General features: G+C 33.3%; 1 protein-coding gene across 7 annotated transcripts in view; it reads left to right on the forward strand.

Annotated features, from left to right (window-relative positions):
- Positions 1-18,741, forward strand: part of NT5C2 (5'-nucleotidase, cytosolic II) — a 78,991-nt gene that overhangs the window by 38,020 nt on the left and 22,230 nt on the right. For 5 of the 7 annotated variants that reach the window (XM_074373699.1, XM_010970972.3, XM_045507357.2 and 2 more), the window contains one exon: positions 1,763-1,836. In XM_074373699.1, coding sequence (XP_074229800.1) covers positions 1,763-1,836 — 74 coding nt within the window. Of the gene's footprint in view, positions 1-1,762; positions 1,837-12,097; positions 12,279-18,219; positions 18,281-18,741 lie in introns of those variants that run through there. The other 2 variants (XM_045507358.2, XM_074373700.1) reach the window with 2 other exon arrangements.

The raw sequence follows: 18,741 nt of genomic DNA on the forward strand, positions 1-18,741 counted from the left end.
AGAAGACTAGGTTTTTTTAGGGAAAGAAAGTATAAATATTTTATATAATTTCTCTCTCAGGACCTAAGAGTTTTATTCAGCTAATCTAGTCTGCATAGCACACTATGAGACAAGTAATGATTTTCATGTTTTTCTGAAGATGACAGTTCTAATGCAAGGGCCTATTGATTTTAAGTCCCCAGCTAAAGTATTTTTAAGCAAATATTTGATTATTTGTCTGTTTAAAATTGGTGCATACATTCTGAGATGAGAGGGATGAAGAGTTTAAAAAAAATCATTGCCTAGATTAATGGTTTCTAAACTCTTAAGTTAAAATATGGAATAGTCATCCCTGTGTGTGCTTATTTATAAATTATACTACTATTCTTACTTGTGCATAATAGAAAATGTACACAAATTAGACATTTTTAAATGATGAAATAAGTATCAGTGTAAGATCTAATACTTTCTTCTGTATCCCAGTGGAGTCTTCTGTATCCCCAGGTGCAGTCACTCCTCTTTGGAGAATGCTGACATAGATCATTAATGGGGGAAGCCCAGCTTAGACATCTTTATTTTTAACAAGTTTCCTGAGTGATTTTTGAAGCATTCTCATTTCTCAGAGTTACTTATGAAGTGAAGTCAAAGAAAAGGTTTGGTAATAAGAGGATGAACATTGGATAAAAGTAACCAAACCTGGGGAATCAGATGGAAAGGATATCCTTATTTTCAGAGATGATTAAGACTTACCTGCAAACAGCATCATGGTGATGATCCACCATACTATTATATGTTTAGTTTTCCGTGTGTCTTCATAGTCGTCATTCTGAAATTTGAATCTGATTATTTTATTTCATCAAAATCTGATCATTTGTTCTTGCCTGCAGGATAAAGTCCAAACTCTCTAATGTGGCGTACAGTCTTCATGATTTTGACCCTTGCTATCCTTCTTAGCTTCATAACCTTTTTTGCCTCTTTCCCTGTTCCTCTGGAAAAACCTCTGTTTGCAAAAACAAACAGAAAAGCAAAACTAAAGAAAACTTAGCTCCAGCCACAATAAATGTTTTATAGTTCACTACAAACCTTGTCTTTGCTTGGTTATTCTGTCTGGAATGCCTTTGTTGCTTTGTCCTAACTGGAAAACTTCTACTGATTAAGGTCAGCTCAAACATCTCTTCTGGTCTCTAAACAACTTGTGTTCCCTCCTCCATGTTATTTTATAGCATTTATTGAATTGTTATAATTATTTGCTTATAAGTCTCTTCCCTGTTAGGCTGAATTACTCAAGGATAGAGATTGTATGTTAAAATGTAAGTTCTATGAGGGCACATACTTTTTTTTCTCTGCCATATCACAGTACCTGGCATATTGTAGGCATTTAGTAAGTATTTGTTGAGTGAATCTGTTTATATTTATGTCTTTAGTGTCTGGCATATGGTAGGCTTTAAATGAACCTCTGTTTATTAAGTAAATTACAAATGAATGAGTGAATGAATTATAAAATCTCAGAAATAAGCTTATTTTATGGGGTCAGACTTAGAAAAGAAGAGCTGATTTTCTGAAATCTTGAGTACATGGCATTGTTAAAACTAAGTCACAATAAGAAAATTCATGTATTTTCATATAATATCTGATGTTACTTATGGTATAAGAAGGACTTGAATTATTTTTATTTTGAATCTTGATATTTAAATGAGATTAGAAAGATAGAGAAATAATTCCATTGAATTTAATTTTTTTGTTGTTATTTCAGTGTTAATATCATATTTACTCCTTTTTTTAGGGTGTTTGTGAACCGAAGTTTAGCCATGGAAAAAATTAAGTGTTTTGGTTTTGATATGGATTATACACTTGCTGGTGAGTAGCGCTTTCTGATTGCTTAAGAACTACTACTTTAGATAAAACACAGTAAGCCATTCAATAAACCCTTGTTCGTTTAGTCATATGTCTAGCTGCCAGAAGCTCTTGTCTTCAGGCTGCTTCCACTGAGATTTGTGAATATTGAAATTATCAGATATCCTTGAGATTTAGATTGTACAGATAGGTAGAACAAGTGCTAAATTACTTTTGAGACCCTGGTAAGAAATGAAATGATGAAATTATACCTTAATGTGTATATTTGGGCTTTTTTGGCTTTTACTTTATTAAACTGTTCTTCAAAGATAGAATTTTGTGTCTACCACAGGTAAACTTTTTTCAATTAAAAATCTTAATGTTATTCTTAAGACAAATGGAAAATGTGTTCATTTTCTATTGAAATGATTTCACACATACTATGTAGAGATTTTTTAAAAACTAGAGCTGTTAGCTTTGTTCATTGTCAGATGGACCTTAAACACCAGCACCGAGCTGTTTTTCCGTTCCTGTCTCTGAGATATATTTGAAATAATCAGTGTAGTAGCCAATAGTTGCAACATCTTTTCAGAACTTAAGTTTTTGTTTAAATATTTACAGTCTGGAGAAAGTGTCATTTAAGAGGTAGTAGGAATGAAGGACTGAGTTGAGCACATGTGCATGTATAATGCACATATACATAGCTGTGACACTCAGAAAAGAATCTTTCAGAAATTTTCTCTAAAAAATACTATCTTTAAGTACACAAAACCTTAAAATGTATAGGTTCACTCATCTTCAGAAACCTTTTATATAATAGCATTAAAAATTGACTTCCATTTCAAATTAGACAAATTTCATTTGATGTTCAATTTAGGCCACAAATATAAATGAATAATAAATGTACAAAAATGAACACATGTAGTTATAGGTACTTGCTACATAGATGTGGGCATATTTACCAAACAAGTTATATATTAAAAACATACACTGACTTAATTTGAATTTCTCTTTCTTCCTTCCGTATTCTTTGTTATTTATTTAGTTTTCTGTTGCCTTAAAGGTGTTTTTGCAGCATTTAGATTCTTTTATATTTTCCTAACTGGATGCAGACACTTTCAGGTATACTTGTCAGAAAGCAGGTGGAAGCACTGTACTTTCTCAGTGTAGATTGTGCTATCCAAATTGGGAGAAAATCCTAGTCTCTCTCCTTTGTAGAATTCTAGCTCCCCAGGGAAAAGAATGGTGAGGTAGTTTGGCAGCTGAAAGGGATGTTATCTAAAGCAGAAATAGAAGTAAATGGGGGTCAAAAAGTGACAGTCTTTTTTTCTTAGTTACTAAGACATCTCACTGTATTGAAATAACTCAATTCAGTATTTGTTGAAAACCTGTAATGTGCTTGGCACATTTTTTTTTACTAAGCATTGAGATAACTATATCCCAGTGAATAATGTAAAAAAGAATTCTCTTGTTTCACAAAAAGGCCACTGAATCTTAGTTTCTAAATTTTAAAGCTAAATTATGATTTCTTTTTGTTTTTTGTAATCCCATTTTATATTTTAATGCTTACTCTTAGTCTAGACACTAATGTACTTCATTTATATATTAGTATAATAGTCATTATTAACATTTATTAAGTGTTTATTGTATGCCAAGCCCTATTTTAAGTGTTTTACTTAGGTTATTTCATTTAATATGTAGATTATCTCATTCACATCACTTACTTAATTTTTACAAAATCCCCATGTGGCAGATATTACTGTTTTCCTTTTACAGATAATGCTAAGATTTTTAGGACTTTGTCTAAAGACATTGGCTATGATATAGCTGAACTAAGATTCAAGTGTAAGCACACATGTATATCTATGTTATATAATATATATGTATATAATGTTTAAGTTATCATTTTGAATAATGACAGTTTATAGTGAGGTTTAATTTCAAACCATGCACCCCAAGAAACAAATCAAGACTTCAGCACTCCAAAGGACAAAGCTCTTTAAAGTAGTCCTCTTGAGAGAGTATACATTATTTCAAGAAGTCTATGTTGGATGAAAAACATTGTTACTATCCTTGTGGTATTGCTTTCAGCTCATAAAAGCACATCGGAAAAGAAGTTTATTGACTTTATACTTGCACCTGTTTTCCAGAATGGTATTCATTAAATTTATCTGTGACTAACTTTTGGTTATTTAAACAAACCAGCCACACCCTTAAAGTGCTAAGGACTTTTCATCAGAAAAAGTGCCATGAAGTACAGAGACAAGACTAAAAGAAATGTTTTTTTTAAACCTTTGAGTATTTGGGATAAATATTCCTAAAATAAGTGTAATAGCTTCTGAGGGAAAGTTCTTGGAAAGGGCCTGTATTCTTCCTGAAGCCTTCTCTGAGACTACCTTCTCTGTAAAATCCTGACATATCATTCATCAGAGCACCTTGTATGTCAAGGCAGCTTTTGTTCACTTGCCTGTCTTCCTGTTGACCTGTGAGTTCCTCAAGGGTAAGGATTTCTTTTTCACATTTATATCCTATGTGTTGCCTAAACCTCACATATAGTAGGTGCCCAGCAAATATTTACTGAATGAACAGTTTGAGTGTATCAGCTTTAATATATCAGTTTAAAAGTTAATCATGGTACTTTAGTTTACCCAGTACAAAATGTACACTATCAGTGAAATACTTTTAAATATAAACTTATTTTTAAAATTTTAATAAACTTTATTGAAGAATAAGTTACATATTAATAAAACAGATGCATTTTAAGTATATAGATTGAGTTTGACAAAATGTATGCACCTGTCTAACCACCACCACAATATTTCCATCACTCCAAAAAGTTCCCTCATTCCCTTTTTGAAGTCGGGTTTTTCTTCTGCCCCACCCTCTGCCTCAGTGCTATTTGTCATTACAGATTAATTTTACTTTTTCCAGAACTTCATATAAGTGGAGTCATACACTTAATGCACTCTTGTGTCTGGCTTCTTTTTCTCAGTGTATCGTTTTTGTAATTCATTCATGTTGTGTCTATCAGTAGGTAGTTCATTCTTTTTTTTTTACCTCCAACGTTAAAAAAATTTTTTATTTTGAAATATTTTTAGACCTATGGAAAATCTGCAAAAGTAATAGTTTGCCTTTACTCTCTCCTAATGGTAACATCTTACTTGACCATGGTAGACTATAGTACAGTTATAAAAACTAAGAAATTAACATTAGTACAATACTATTAATTGAACTACAGACTTTATTCAGTTTTTACACTAAAGTCCTTTATTCCAATCCCAAGATCCAATCCAGAATCCCACAGTACATTTAGTTCCTATATTTCTTTTTTTAACTTCCTTTCTGTTTTCTTTTTTATTTATTGAATTAGGTCAGTTTACAATGTTGTATCAATTAGTTGTTATATTTCTTTAGTGTCTTCTGTGACACTTCCTAAATATTTCATTGCTTTGACACCTTTGAAGAGTATTGGATAGGTAGGTATTTTTGTAGACTGTTCTACAATTTGGGTTTGTCTGATGTTTTTTCATGAATAGATTGAAGTATTTTTTATATTTGGGAAGAATACCATAGAAGTGATGTCCCCTTCTTAGAGCATGATATAAGGTGTACATAATGTTATTAGGTCTTATTACTAGTTGATGTTAGCCAGTCAACATTATGAAACTCTCCTTTCTTTTTAAAATTTCCCCCTTTTCTGGAGAGGAGACCAAGTAGTAGTCCTTTGTTTGTATACTGCAATTTGTTTTCCCCTCAATTAGACCTGCTGAGTGCTCTGGTTTCCTATTTTTTTAAGGTGCCCTAATGTAGGTCCATTCTAGACTCCAGATTTTGTGTTTGTGCTCTTTATCTGAGAGTAATCTCCAGCCTTTTCGTGCTTATGTGGGACAGACAGATGGATCAGACTTGTAAGTGCATTCTCTAGGACAAATCAAGCCAAAAAACACCTTGAAAGTCAACCTAAGATTAGGTCCTTGGGCTTGTGAGAGAACAAAAAGGTTTTTAATCCAGTTATTCCTTCTCTGCAGAGTGAAGAGACCACTGTATACTCTTTGTGAATTTTGTTTATTTGGTTTTATTTGCGTAAGGGACTCCTAAAAATGTTATGCTGCCGAATTTGTTGTTACTAACAGTGGACAAAAGAATGAAAATAGAAAACAAAAGGAGAATTGAAGTTTTTAAGGTTTAGTGCTTGTTAATTTTTCAAGTTGTATTTGCAGAAACAGATGCTCTGGTTTCCATTACTCTTAGTATTCTGTTACTTAGTTTTATCATATTCTACCCAGAAATTTATTGCTGAGGTTACAAATGAGAAATTCTTTTCTGATTAAATGAGTGACATAGTGTACTTATATCATCTCCTCATGGTTATAGATCACTTTCTGATAGACTGCTACTCTACAAAATGTGGTTTCTTTATCAAGCAAAATGTTAGTCGGTAGCTGCTAAGTGAGAGTAATCTGGGTATAAAAAAGTGATTTTTTAAAAAGCCAGGATAACCTTCTTTCTGTTTTGAAGGATAAGCCCCATACATTCTGACTTTGGATCCAGTCTTGCTTTTATCCTTACCTTAGATGCTAATGTGGTTGGAGGAAAAGGAGAAACCTCAGAGGATGATAGACCTAGGTTTGGATCCCAGCTCTACCTCTTGGCCACCAGCATGTTATTTAACCTCTCTGAGTCTCAGTTTCTTCATTTAATCCAAAAAGATGGGTAGGGCATGGGGATAAACTGTTGGTATAAGGTTTAAATGAGATGATGTATATAAAATGATTAATGCAGTGAAAGTAGTTTTCTTGCTCTGACTGGTGATACCAAAGTATTAATTACTATACAGAACTTGAGCTGTAAGAGAAATGCTGAGGAGAAAAATATCAATATTAAACTCATTTGCACTCCTGTATATTGTGGGAAAACCTGGAATGCTAGACAGATGGCTGTGGAATATTGAATCACTCTTTTGTTTTTTAATTTTCTAAGTATTGCATATGATCATGAACTTAATAGAAAGTTAAAGTTTTCTGAGTAGATTTTTAATGACAAGATATTTGACATCAGATTCTCCATAGAAATTAAGCAGTGTTTCCGGTAAAGGGTTAATTTTTTTAACAGGATCATGCTGAAGAATAGATTTCTGAGACAAGGTCCTTATTTAAATTAAAATTTTTTACTTTATGACAGAAGTATCACTGATACGCTTCTAATAAGTGCAAGGGGAGTTATTTGCTTTTTTGATACAGTAAGACTTTTAAGTAGAAAAAAGAGGTTGACCTTTGCAGTTCCATGAAAGACTTAAATGTGCAGAAGTTCTATCGAGTTAACATCACAATTATATATGTAGAATTGTTATGTTTTCAGAAGTCCTTACCCCACAGGAGAGTAGAGCAGCATTTTTTGGGTGGGGAGAAGGTTTGTTAGTTTATTTATTACTTAATGCCCTTCACACATGTAGAGTGAGTGACTTTTACTTTAGGATTATGAAAATGTATTACTATTTCTTACTTGGTTTATTTAGGAAATCATCTTGATTTTTCTTTTTTTCAATTAAAAAGTCTGGTGGGGTTTTTTTGACCCTCTTGGGCTCAGAGATCCAAAAGAGATACGTTCCAACATTTTACCAGCTCCTACACCTTTAGGTTTTGAGCCACTTCAATAAGTCCAACAGTAAATTCCTTATTTCTGTTTCCATTTCAGAAGTAGTGGATGTATGGACAGTGTCTAATCTCTCCCATTTTTTTCTGAGGAATTATCAGGAGGAAGAGAAACATTTAATAAGCACATACTGTTATGAGCTAGAAAATGTACTTTGTGTATAGTATACTTTTTAATCCTCAGTGATCTGAAGTAAGGATTACTAGCTCCATTTTTCAAATAAGGCCACCATGTCAAGAGATAAAATGACTTGTACATAGCTTGTATATTGACTTAAGACTCAAAGCTAGAATTTAAACCCGGGTCAGTTTTTATTTCTCATGCTGCTCCCAGCTCTCACAGGTATAGAAATTATTTACCAACCTTTAGACAAGAACTCAGTAAAGAAAAAAGCTCATAGACATAAAAGATTATCCTTCATTTTCCGCAAAATGGGAATTCTTCCTAGGGCAGACTGCATCTTGTTCTTGCATTTGAATGTAATCCTCATCCTTAGAATACAGATACTATAGTCCCCTCTTACCCTCAGTTTCACTTTCCATGGTTTGATTTACCCACAGTCAACCATGGTCCAAAAATATAAATGGAAAATTCCAGAAATCAGTGATTCTTAAGTTTTTAATTGCATGCTGTTCTGAGCAGCATGATGAAATTTCACACCTTCCTGCTCCGTCCCACCCAGGGTATGAATCATCCTTTTGTCCAGTGTATCCTGTCTGTTAGTCACTTAGTAGCCCTCTCAGTTATTAGATTGACTGTCATGACATTGTACTGCTTGTTCAAGGAACCTTTGTTTTTTTAAAATAGTGGCTCCAAAGAGCAAGAGTAGCAATGCTGGCAATTCGTATATGCTGAAGAGAAGCCTAAAAGTGCTTCCTTTAAGTGAAAAAGTGAAAGTTCTCAACCTAATAAGGGAAGAAAACAATCATATGCTGAGGTTACTAAGATCTACGATAAGAACAGATCTTCTATTTGTGTAATTGTGAAGGAAACAGAAATTCTTGCTAGTTTTGCTGTTGCACCTCAAACTTCAAAAGTCATGGCCACTCGGTGTATGATGAGTGCTTAGTTAAGATGGAGAAGGCATTAAATTTGTATGGTAAGATATTTTGAGAGACCACACATAACTTTATTATAGTATATTGTTTTAATTGTTCTGTTTTATTATAAGTTGTTATTGTTTATCTCTTACTGTGCCTAATTTATAAAGTAAACTATCATAGTTGTGTATGTATGGGAACAAACGTGGTGTATGCAAGGTTCGGTACTATCTGTGGTTTCAAGCATCCACTGACAAGGAGAGGAGACTACCGTAGTTTTACACAATTTTTCTTTTGTTTAAGTTTTAGAAACAACCTTAAGGGGATGAAGCCTTAAGAGTACAGTATAAATACTCTGTTCCAAGTATTGTTAGAATTCTAGAGGGCTTGAAAGTATACTTTGGACCCTTTCTTTTTGAATTTTTTTTGTCCTCCCCTTTCTAGGCCATGTCATTGGCCACCGGGGGTGAAATTTAATTATCCTAAACCTAAGCACTTTGCATCAACAAGCCTAAAGTGGGAAGGGAAGATAGAGTAAAGCTACTATATGAGTATCAGGGAAGAAATAAGAGAAACTAGTTCTTGCTATTGCTTAATCAGAATTATCCTGCTACTAGCAGAAGCATCTCAGGACTTTTGATCTCTCATCCTATCCTCCCAGGTGTAGTAGGTGCACTCTGATCTTGTTTTATTGTTGTTGGAATTGACTCAACTCACTTGACATTTAAATGAACATTTTTTTGCATGCTGTATTTACTTGGACCAAAGTACAAGGCACTCAGATCATGTTTCTGTCAGTGACTGTACATTCTTACCAAATTTATTGGCATTAGAGGCATTTAAAGGGATGAGGAAAAACAATCTAAAGTAAGAAGTATTACACAGTATTAGCATACTATCACTGAAGACATCTCAAACAAGGTAGAGTACCTTTTTTCTCCCTTTTAAAAATTGTGGTAAAACATACATAACATAAAGTTGACTACTTTCTCCATTTTTAAGCATATAATTGAGTGGCATTAAATACATCCACAATGTTGTGCAACCTTCACCTCTGTCCATTTCCAGAACTTTTTCATCATCCCAAACAGAAACTCTGTACCCATTAATCAATAACTTCCCGGTCCCTCGTCCCCTCAATCCCTATAACCTCTAATTTTCTGTCTCTGTGAATTTACCTATTCTAGATATTTTATATAAATGGCAGAATCATAGAATATTTGTCTTTTTATGTCTGGCTTATGTCTCTTAGCATGTTTTTAAATTTTATCCATGTTGTAGCATGTCTCAGAATTTCATACCTTTTTAAGGCTGAATAGTATTCCATTATATGTGTATACCACATTCTGTTTATCCATCATCTGTCAGTGGACACTGGCTGCCTTTTGGCAACTGTTAGTAATGCCACTGTGAACATTGATGTACACATATCTGCTGAGTCCTTGCTTTCAGTTATTCTGGGTCTATACCCTGGAATGGAATCCTGGATCCTATGGTAATTTGATGCTTAATTTTTGGGGAACTGCCACACAGTTTTCCACAGAGGCTGCAACATTTTATATTCTCACCAGCAATGCAAGAGGTTCCAGTTTTTCCACATCCTTGCTAACCCTTGTTATTTGGGTTTTGTTGTTGTTGTTGTTGTTGTTTTGATAATAGTTATCCTAATAGGTGTGAGGTGGTATCTTACTGTAGTTTTGATTTACATTTTTCTAATGGCTAGTGATGTTGAACATTTTTCATATTCTTATTAGCCATTTGTATACCTTATTTGGAGAAATAATCTATTTAAAATCCTTTGTCCATTTTAAAATTTGCATTTTTTTTTTTTTAGGGGGAGATAATTAGGTTTGTTTGTTTATAATGGAGATACTGAGTATTGAACCCAGGACCTTGTGTGTGCTAAGCATGCATTCTACCACAGAGCTACACCTTCCCCCCGTGCATCCTTTTTTATTAAAGTATAGTCAGTTTGCAGTGTTGTGTCAGTTTCTGGTGTACAGCATAATGTTTCAGTCATACCTATACATATGTATCTTCATTTTCATATTCTTTTTCATTATAGGTTACTACAAGATACTGAATATAGTTCCCTGTGCTATTCAGTGTTGTTTATCTGTTTTATATATAGTAGTTAGTATCTGCAAATCTTGAACTCCCAGTTTATCTCTTCTCATCCCCTTTACCCCCTGGTAACCGTAAGTTTGTTCTCTATGTCTGTGAGTCTGTTTTGTAAATAAGCTTGTGTGCTTTTTTTTCTTTTTTTAAAAAAATTCCACATATAAGTCATATCATATGGTGTTTTTCTTTCTCTTTCTGGCTTACTTCACTTAGAATGACAGTCTCCAGGTCCATCCATGTTGCTGCAAGTGGCATTATTCTTTTTTATGGCTGAGTAGTATTCCGTGTGTGTGTGTGTGTGTGTGTGTGTTTGTACAAACCACATCTTTATCTGTTCATCTGTTGATGGACATATAAGTTATTTCCATGTCTTGGCTATTGTAAGTAGTGCTGCTACAAACATTGGGGTGCAAGTGTCTTTTCAAGTTAAAATTTTCTCCAGATACATGCCCAGGAGTGGGATTACTGGGTCATATGGTAACTCAATTTTCAGTTTTTTAAGGAACCTCCATACTGCCTTCCATAGTGGCTGTACCATTTATATTCCCACCAACAGTGTAGGAGGGTTCTTTTTTCTCTACACCCTCTGCAGCATTTATTATTTGTAGACTTCTTAATGATGGCCATTCTGACTGGTGTGCAGTGAGACCTCAGTCTAGTTTTTATTTGTGTTTCTCTAATAATTAGCAGTATTGAGCATCTCTTCTTGTGCCTGTTGGCCATCTGTATGGTTTTTTTTGGGAGGAATGCTGTTTAAATCTTCTGCACATTTTTGATTGGGTTGCCTTTTTTTTTTTTTTTTTTTTTGATAATTAAGCTGTATGAGCTGTTTGTATATTTTGGAAATTAGTCTCTTGTTGGTTGCATCATTTGCAAATATTTTCTCCCATTCTGTAGGTTGTCTTTTCATTTTGTTGATGGTATCCTTAGCTGTGCAAAAGCTTTTAAGTTTAATTAGGTCCCATTTGTTTATTTTTGCTTTTATTTCCATTACTGTAGGAGCTGGTTCCAAAAAATATTGCTGTGATTAATGTCAAAGAGTATTCTGCCTGTTTTCCTCTGGGAGTTTTATAGTATCTGGTCTTACATTCAGGTCTTTAATCCATTTTGAGTTTATTTTTGTGTATGATGTTAGAGAATGTTCAAATTTTATTCTTTTACATATCCAGCTTTCCCAGCACCACTTATTGAAGAGACTGTCTTTCTCCATTGTATATTTTTGCCTCCTTTATTGTAGACTAATTCACCATAAGTACATGGGTTTATTTCTAGCCTTTCTATCCTGTTCCATCGATCTATGTGTCTGTTTTTGTGCCAGAACCATACTGTTTTCATTACTATAGCTTTGTAGTATAGTCTGAAGTCAGGGAGCATAATTCCTTCAGCTCTGTTCCACTTTCTCAAGATTGTTTTGGCTGTTTGGGGGTCTTTTGTGTTTCCATACAAATTTTAAATTTTTTTTGTTAAAACAGGGTCTCTTAAAGGAACACATTTCTTGAAAAGTATTTTGTACAAACCAAGGAAGATGACCTTCATCAGAAAGGCCAGAGAAATTCTCATTGTTCTAGGTCATGAGACAGTGGTCAGAGCATCCTTCTCACAACTTGGAAAATGTCGAACTTGGACATTACTCCACAATCCTCCAAACAGATGGTATGCAAGAGAATTTTGTGTTAGGGAATGAGCACCTCCAAGTCAGTGAAAGGTTTTAACCTGTGTGTGTCCTCTGACTTATTCTTGAGGGATTTATCAGTTTGTGAATGGATTGAATTATAAATTGAAATTAAAGGAATGTAAAAATAGGTGTAGTTTGGTAAGTGAAATGCAGTCATTATCCTTAGTGATCTTTTTTCTATTTTTAATTTTATTTTTTAAAGTGTAGTTGATTTACAGTGTTAGTTTCAGGTGAGTGATTCAGTTATACATATACACGTATATACACATATATTTTCAGATTCTTTTCCATTATAGCTTATTACAAGAAATTGAATATAGTTCCCTGTGCTATACAAGTGATCTTTTTTTCTTAAAAGAACTTTTGAACTGGATTTTTTTGTTTCTTATTTTTCTGATATAGATTATGGGGATAAGCTGAGTGTTTGAACAGAGAAACTACAGTAACAGATAAAAAGGGGCCGGGGGGAGGGGAACGTGTGTCCAAAAAGAGATTTCCAAAAAAGAAAAAAAACAAAGGTTATGGTTCATAAAATTACCAATAAAAATAAATTGGAAAACACTCTCATAATACCAAGCAAAATGAAAATCTTATTGGAATATATTATGAGGACTCAACCCAAAAAGAACTGTGAAGGTGAAAAGTGATAATTTAATTCTAGAGTCCAGTCAGTGATGTGTATCAAGGATCCAGCTAGAGTAAGCTGTACTTGACAGGGCCTATGGTTTAATGAGTTTACATAGCTGGAAGTTTTGTTACCTATAAAGCAATAAAATTTACTTTTATGTAAATCCCCAAAAGAGATTTGAGGTAGCTTATAAAATTAAACACATATAAAATTGGTCAAAAGACTCATTTTTATAAAAGAAAGTCCATAAGAAAATATGCTTCCAAATAGATATTATCCTTCATAAAGTCACCTTATTAGGGAAAACTTATTGCAGTTATCTTAGAATTCCTTAGAATTTTAGGAATTCTTTTGAAATTGTTTTCATAACCAGTTTATAAACCCACAAGAAAACCTGCTTCATTGCTTCAAGTAGTCACGTTTGTTTTTTAACCCAGCTTGAATTCCTCTTTTTGTTGCTAGTTGTTCTGAATAACTGCCCCCCAACCCTTAATTAAATTCATCATCTTTTGATGAAAATATGCCACCAGGAAGGATATATTTCTAGAACAGTGTGCTATAGACCCTGAAAATAGTTTTGAAAGAAGAATTTCAGATATGTTTTGAGTGATGATTTGCATTATTGGAATAAATGTATATTGCCTCGGGAGTGATTGTTTTGAGTGGGAGAGGCTCCTTTGGATGAGTAAGTTTTATTAAGTTTGCTTTTAAAAGATGTTACTAGGGGTGGGGGAAAAAAAGGCATTATTTTATGTCACAACTCATAATACAGTTTGTTTTCATTTCAGATTTTTGTTTGTTTCTGTTGTTTTGAGGTACCTGTCTTTTAGAGCAGGAGAACTTACTTTGGAATAAATTCAGTGATTCTTATATAAAGATATTTGGCTTCTTTATTATTTTGTTTCTATGACTGAACTACGCTTTTTTGAACTAAACTATTGTTGATGGCATTCCTAATTTAAAGTTTTTCTCGCATGTTTACACTGTTCAGTTTTCTTTGACCCAACATATCACCTTATGTGTTAACTCTGATTTCCTAAGAGTATTAATGCATGGTAACACTAAGCCAGTACTGTCATACGAAAAGATGAGTGCTTTTGGTAGAATTGATTTTCTCATCAAGACTGTAAAATTGATAACCTTAGTATAGTTAAAATATTTCTGAGCACTCCTTAATTTGGAAAGCTCTTATTATAACTTATTGCTGATAAAAGACTGTCTAGTATTGTGTTGGCCTCTAAATGGGAAGGATTTTTAAGCAGTAACTAAATGATCATCTGACCTAGTTAATGAAGTAATTCTGTAGTTGCATATATATGATACTTATGTACATTTGTGCTACTTAAATATTCTTTGAAAGATAAGTTTAAAAACTTTTCATCTGATAAAAGTTTTTCAGTTGGGGAGAATAAATTAAGTAGGGTAAGTGAAACAAGAATCCAAAATAGTGATGATTATTAAAGCTTGGGTGATAGGTTTAAAGCAGCTCATTTAATATTTTCTGCACTTTTGTGTGTGATTAAAAATATCCTTAATAAAATTAAATTTAAAAATCAGGTGAAGGAAACTGACAAAATACCAATGAAGTGATTATTTTTAAAGGATATTTAAATTTAAAGTTCTTTTCTAATCTTTTCCACTTGAGAATGTAATCTTTATTTTAGCTCTTCTTACTGCTTTTTCTTAAACTTGAGGATTTCTCACACTACCTCCCTCAGGAAATGAAATACTGTTTCTTCAGCCAAGCATATTTTTGAGGTGGTCTCTGTATGTTAAGAAAGAATTTAAAAAGAAGTAATATCTTTCTTGTGGATTAAAGCTCTTTGTATTAGTTGAGATAAATACCCCCAAGACTATTATTATTTTTAGATATATATTTATATTACATATATATATCACCTATTTTAGATATATACATTACTTTTAGGCAGCCCTATTTATATACATATACATGAGTCTACACTTAGTTTCCAAGCTTTGATTCCCTTTATGTCATTTCTGTATCCCAGTTAGGGTTTTAAGTAATTTTAGATTCATCTCTCTGAATTGCAGTAATATGTGTTTGTTCTTAGATCATTAAGAGATTTAAAAGATTGCTTAATAAAACCTAATTCCATCTTCTCTGTATTATGTGATGAGTGACAGAAATAATCCATTGCCAGTATTTATGATCTTTACTTCCCATTGCCAGTCATAAAAAGTATTCGAAGGTAAGCTAAATACTTTTTTATAAATAAATATCATGTAGTATTAGTTGCATCAGTGAAATTACTAAAATGAAACTTTTAAAAAATATCCCATGCCATTTTCAACATGGATAAACTTATTTTCAAAGTAGTCCCAATATAATAGCTATCTTTGGTTAATTATCTCTTTTTTTGCTTACACATTCTCTGAATGTTTATCATGGGGATAATGGCCACTGAGAAAAGGACGAATAATGGAGTTAAGCTGTGTGGGGAAGATTCAGGTTAAACCTTATGGATAAAACCTGCTGGGTCAGGGAACCCAGACAGATCATTAAGTGATTGTGATTCTTTCAGTCACTGTGAACATTTGTTTGATTTCACAGTCATGAGAAGGAATCAGATTCAGATTAATTACACTTGTTATGGCATAATTGTTACGGCGTCATGGTAGGGGACCAAACTAAGTGATTACATAAAACTTCCTTCATTTCCTACATTTTAAAATCCACCCCTCAATTTTTCTTTTAGATGAATAGAATAAGCAACATTGTCTTGGGTACTCTGTGGTTATTGAAGAATGAATTTAGTTGCACCTGGATTTCCAATTCATTAATTACCTAAATTCTATTTACTTTTTTAAGGCTCTTTAAAAAGGATAGTCAGAACATTTCAGTTAGATGGGAGAACTTACGTGGAAGTATCTGATCTAAAGTATATGCTGGAGGTTGCACAACTGTGACCTATGGACCCAGCTCAGACCACAGACCATAGTTTGGCTCAAATAGAGTTTGTTGGTTTTTAAAATTGAATCAGTAGTTAAAAATTGGAAGATACCAAGTAAAAGTCTAGGCTGGCTGTTACCACATAAATGGCAACTTTTGGTTCTCATTCCCACAGGAAAGTCAGCTACAGCTGACAGCTACTTCTCCCTTTAGGCAAGACATGTACCAACATTTGGACCATTTCTCACATTAATCGACCTACCTGACCCTGGTATAGGTATTTGGAACATATTACCTGAATTTGAATCTCAGAAAGTTTGTCTGGCAAACTATAGTACCTTGAAATACTGGTTCTGAAAGTGAATTATAAAAAAAAAAAAAATTATCTGTGTAAACCTGAGTGAATCATACATATTTTTAAAGACTTCCTGGGCTGGGTTAATTGGCCCTGTTTCTGTCCCTCTATACCTCCTTAGTCACACTGTGCTATGGATCTTCCAAAATTTGTCATAAATACCTAATTGTATATCCCTGTAGTGCACTGTGTACTCCTTCAGGCCAAAGACCATGAATTGTTTTGTTTTTTTCCCTCAGCATCTAGTACCTGTACACAGTAGGCATCTAAGTTACATTCTTCTAACTTTAATACAGGCATTTGAGTGTAATGATGTGTTCTTATTTTGAGGGGAAATATATATATTAGCTAGTTTTTTTAAAGTACAAGCAGCTCCTTTGGTTAAAGAGGATTTTTAAAGTTTTATTTCAATAATTTTCAGTTTTCCTGTTTCAATTTAAAAACAATACTCTAAATATACATTTCTAGTAAGTGTACAGGTTCTCAGAGGGAAAAAATTGAATTAGGTAATTGTTTTTCATTTTACTTTAAAATAAATAGTCTCTTAATTCTCTTGGTAATTTTTTAAACAAATCTCCCATTTAGTTTTGCTTTTGCAATGAATTGAAATAGGCAGTCTTTCAGACCACTTGTTTACTTATTTACATATCTAGTCTTTTGGGAGTTGGTTTTCTTTTATATTACTAAAAATGTTACATGGTATCTAGCTTTTGTATTTTAGGTAAATTAAAATTGAGATCATTTTTAGAATTTTTCAGTAACTTTTTAAAGATCATTTGTGGTCTCTTGGATTAGAGATAAAAATTTTGACTATATGTATGTTATTGTGTTGGGTTTTCAAATAGTTGTAAAAAGTGCAAAAAAGTCTCCTGGTATCTGTTTATATGAGAATGGAAAAGATTTTTTTAAAAGTTTTCTTATTGATAATGTGAATTATTGCTTTTTCTAGTTAACAGTCTCAGAGAGCTAACAAATCATGTAGCCTAAATAGATAGAGAATGTGGATGTTCTCATTTATAGCATAAAAATCAGTAACTATTTTTGGGTGGTTGGGTAGGATTTTGTTTTTCATAGTGATTGGTGATACTGGTTTCCCCTAGTTGTAATGTTTTTAGGACTTTTAGACATTATATTTGGTTATTTTTGCTGTTCAACTTCGGACTGTCTCCCTTTCACAAAAACATCCATAAGTTGGATGAATCTAACCATATGTTTTCAAAAACCTTAATGTCTCTGGGGAAAATGACTCCCTATAAAGTTTAAAATAATTCATATCTTAAAAGTGTCAATATCTTGGAAGGATTCATGTATCTTTAAGTCAGTTATTTTACTAGACCAGGTAGTTCCTTTAACTTTATGACAGTAGAATAATATGACCCTACTTACCAAGGGCAAATATCCACTCACAGAATCAAAATAAAATTTTTTCCTCCCTTCCACATTTAGACATCTGGTTAGGTTTTTCAGTAGGGTAAAGTAGATTCTTATCTATATTAAGATCACAAATTTAGGTGTTGGAAGGATAGAAAAGTAGGTAGATAGGTACAGGTAGACTTAGTTTAAATGGGTATGTAAAACCAAGATGAGACTGCTCTGGTTTATTCTTGTGTCCTTTATCAATCTGTTTCACTTACTAAAGTTTTAAATGCTGTTTACCAGTTGCATTCAGTTTCTATCATATAAACCTGAAATGTGCTAGAGAAAATAAACTAAGACAAAATAAATTTATTTTTGTCTTTTGACTTAACATTTCAGGATCAGACTCGATTTGTATTCTAGGCTCAGAGTACCAGAAAAGTTAAATTATGCATAATACTTAGGCTTATCTTCAATACCCTTGTTTTGTTATGGCCAATTAGATGAATTTTAGTGATGGTCAAAGGCTTCTAAATAGGAGGGCAGTAACTCCTGTAAATACCAGTTTCCAAGTGGTATCTCTCTGTTCCAGCCCATCACAACAGTTTTAAAACCAGTTTTTGTTTTTGTTTTTGTTTTGTTTTGTTGCTTTGTTTTGTTTTTTAACAGGCGAGCCAGTGTAACTCCTTCAAGACTGGAGTGACACACTCTGCATCTGCATCTGCCTCATGTGAGTTCTCATTTTGGCAGCAGCATTCTGCTAGGCTGGAACCTCTGTAGAGGTTTGCCCTTCCTTTTTCTAAAATCTGTAAGCTATTACACAGTGTATCTTGGTGGCAGAGGTAAAAAGTGCATGAGAATTCCAGACTTCCCTTGCAGAAAGTTTTCAGCTCATTCCAAAGGGGCTGCCTCCTCCAATGTAGGTTCTATCTTGTATGAACAAAATCTACTCAAAACAGAGCCCACAGCTTTCATCTCCACAGCATGCAACTGATATTTTTTGAAGAGCTGTTTTTTCTTTGCAGATTATGAAGTAAAGAATATCTTAAATGCTCTCAGTAGCTTCAGCTTTCAAAGCTTCGCTTGTTCTCTTTATAGTCTGGTTACGTAACCTGAGAACACTGTGTGCTGCCCTAGTGCCTGAAGCAGTCCTCTTTTTTGGACTCTAGCCCTTAAAATAACTTCTTCCTT

The sequence above is a fragment of the Camelus bactrianus genome, chromosome 11 (assembly GCF_048773025.1).
Source record: "Camelus bactrianus isolate YW-2024 breed Bactrian camel chromosome 11, ASM4877302v1, whole genome shotgun sequence".
Classification (NCBI taxonomy): Eukaryota; Metazoa; Chordata; class Mammalia; order Artiodactyla; family Camelidae; genus Camelus; species Camelus bactrianus.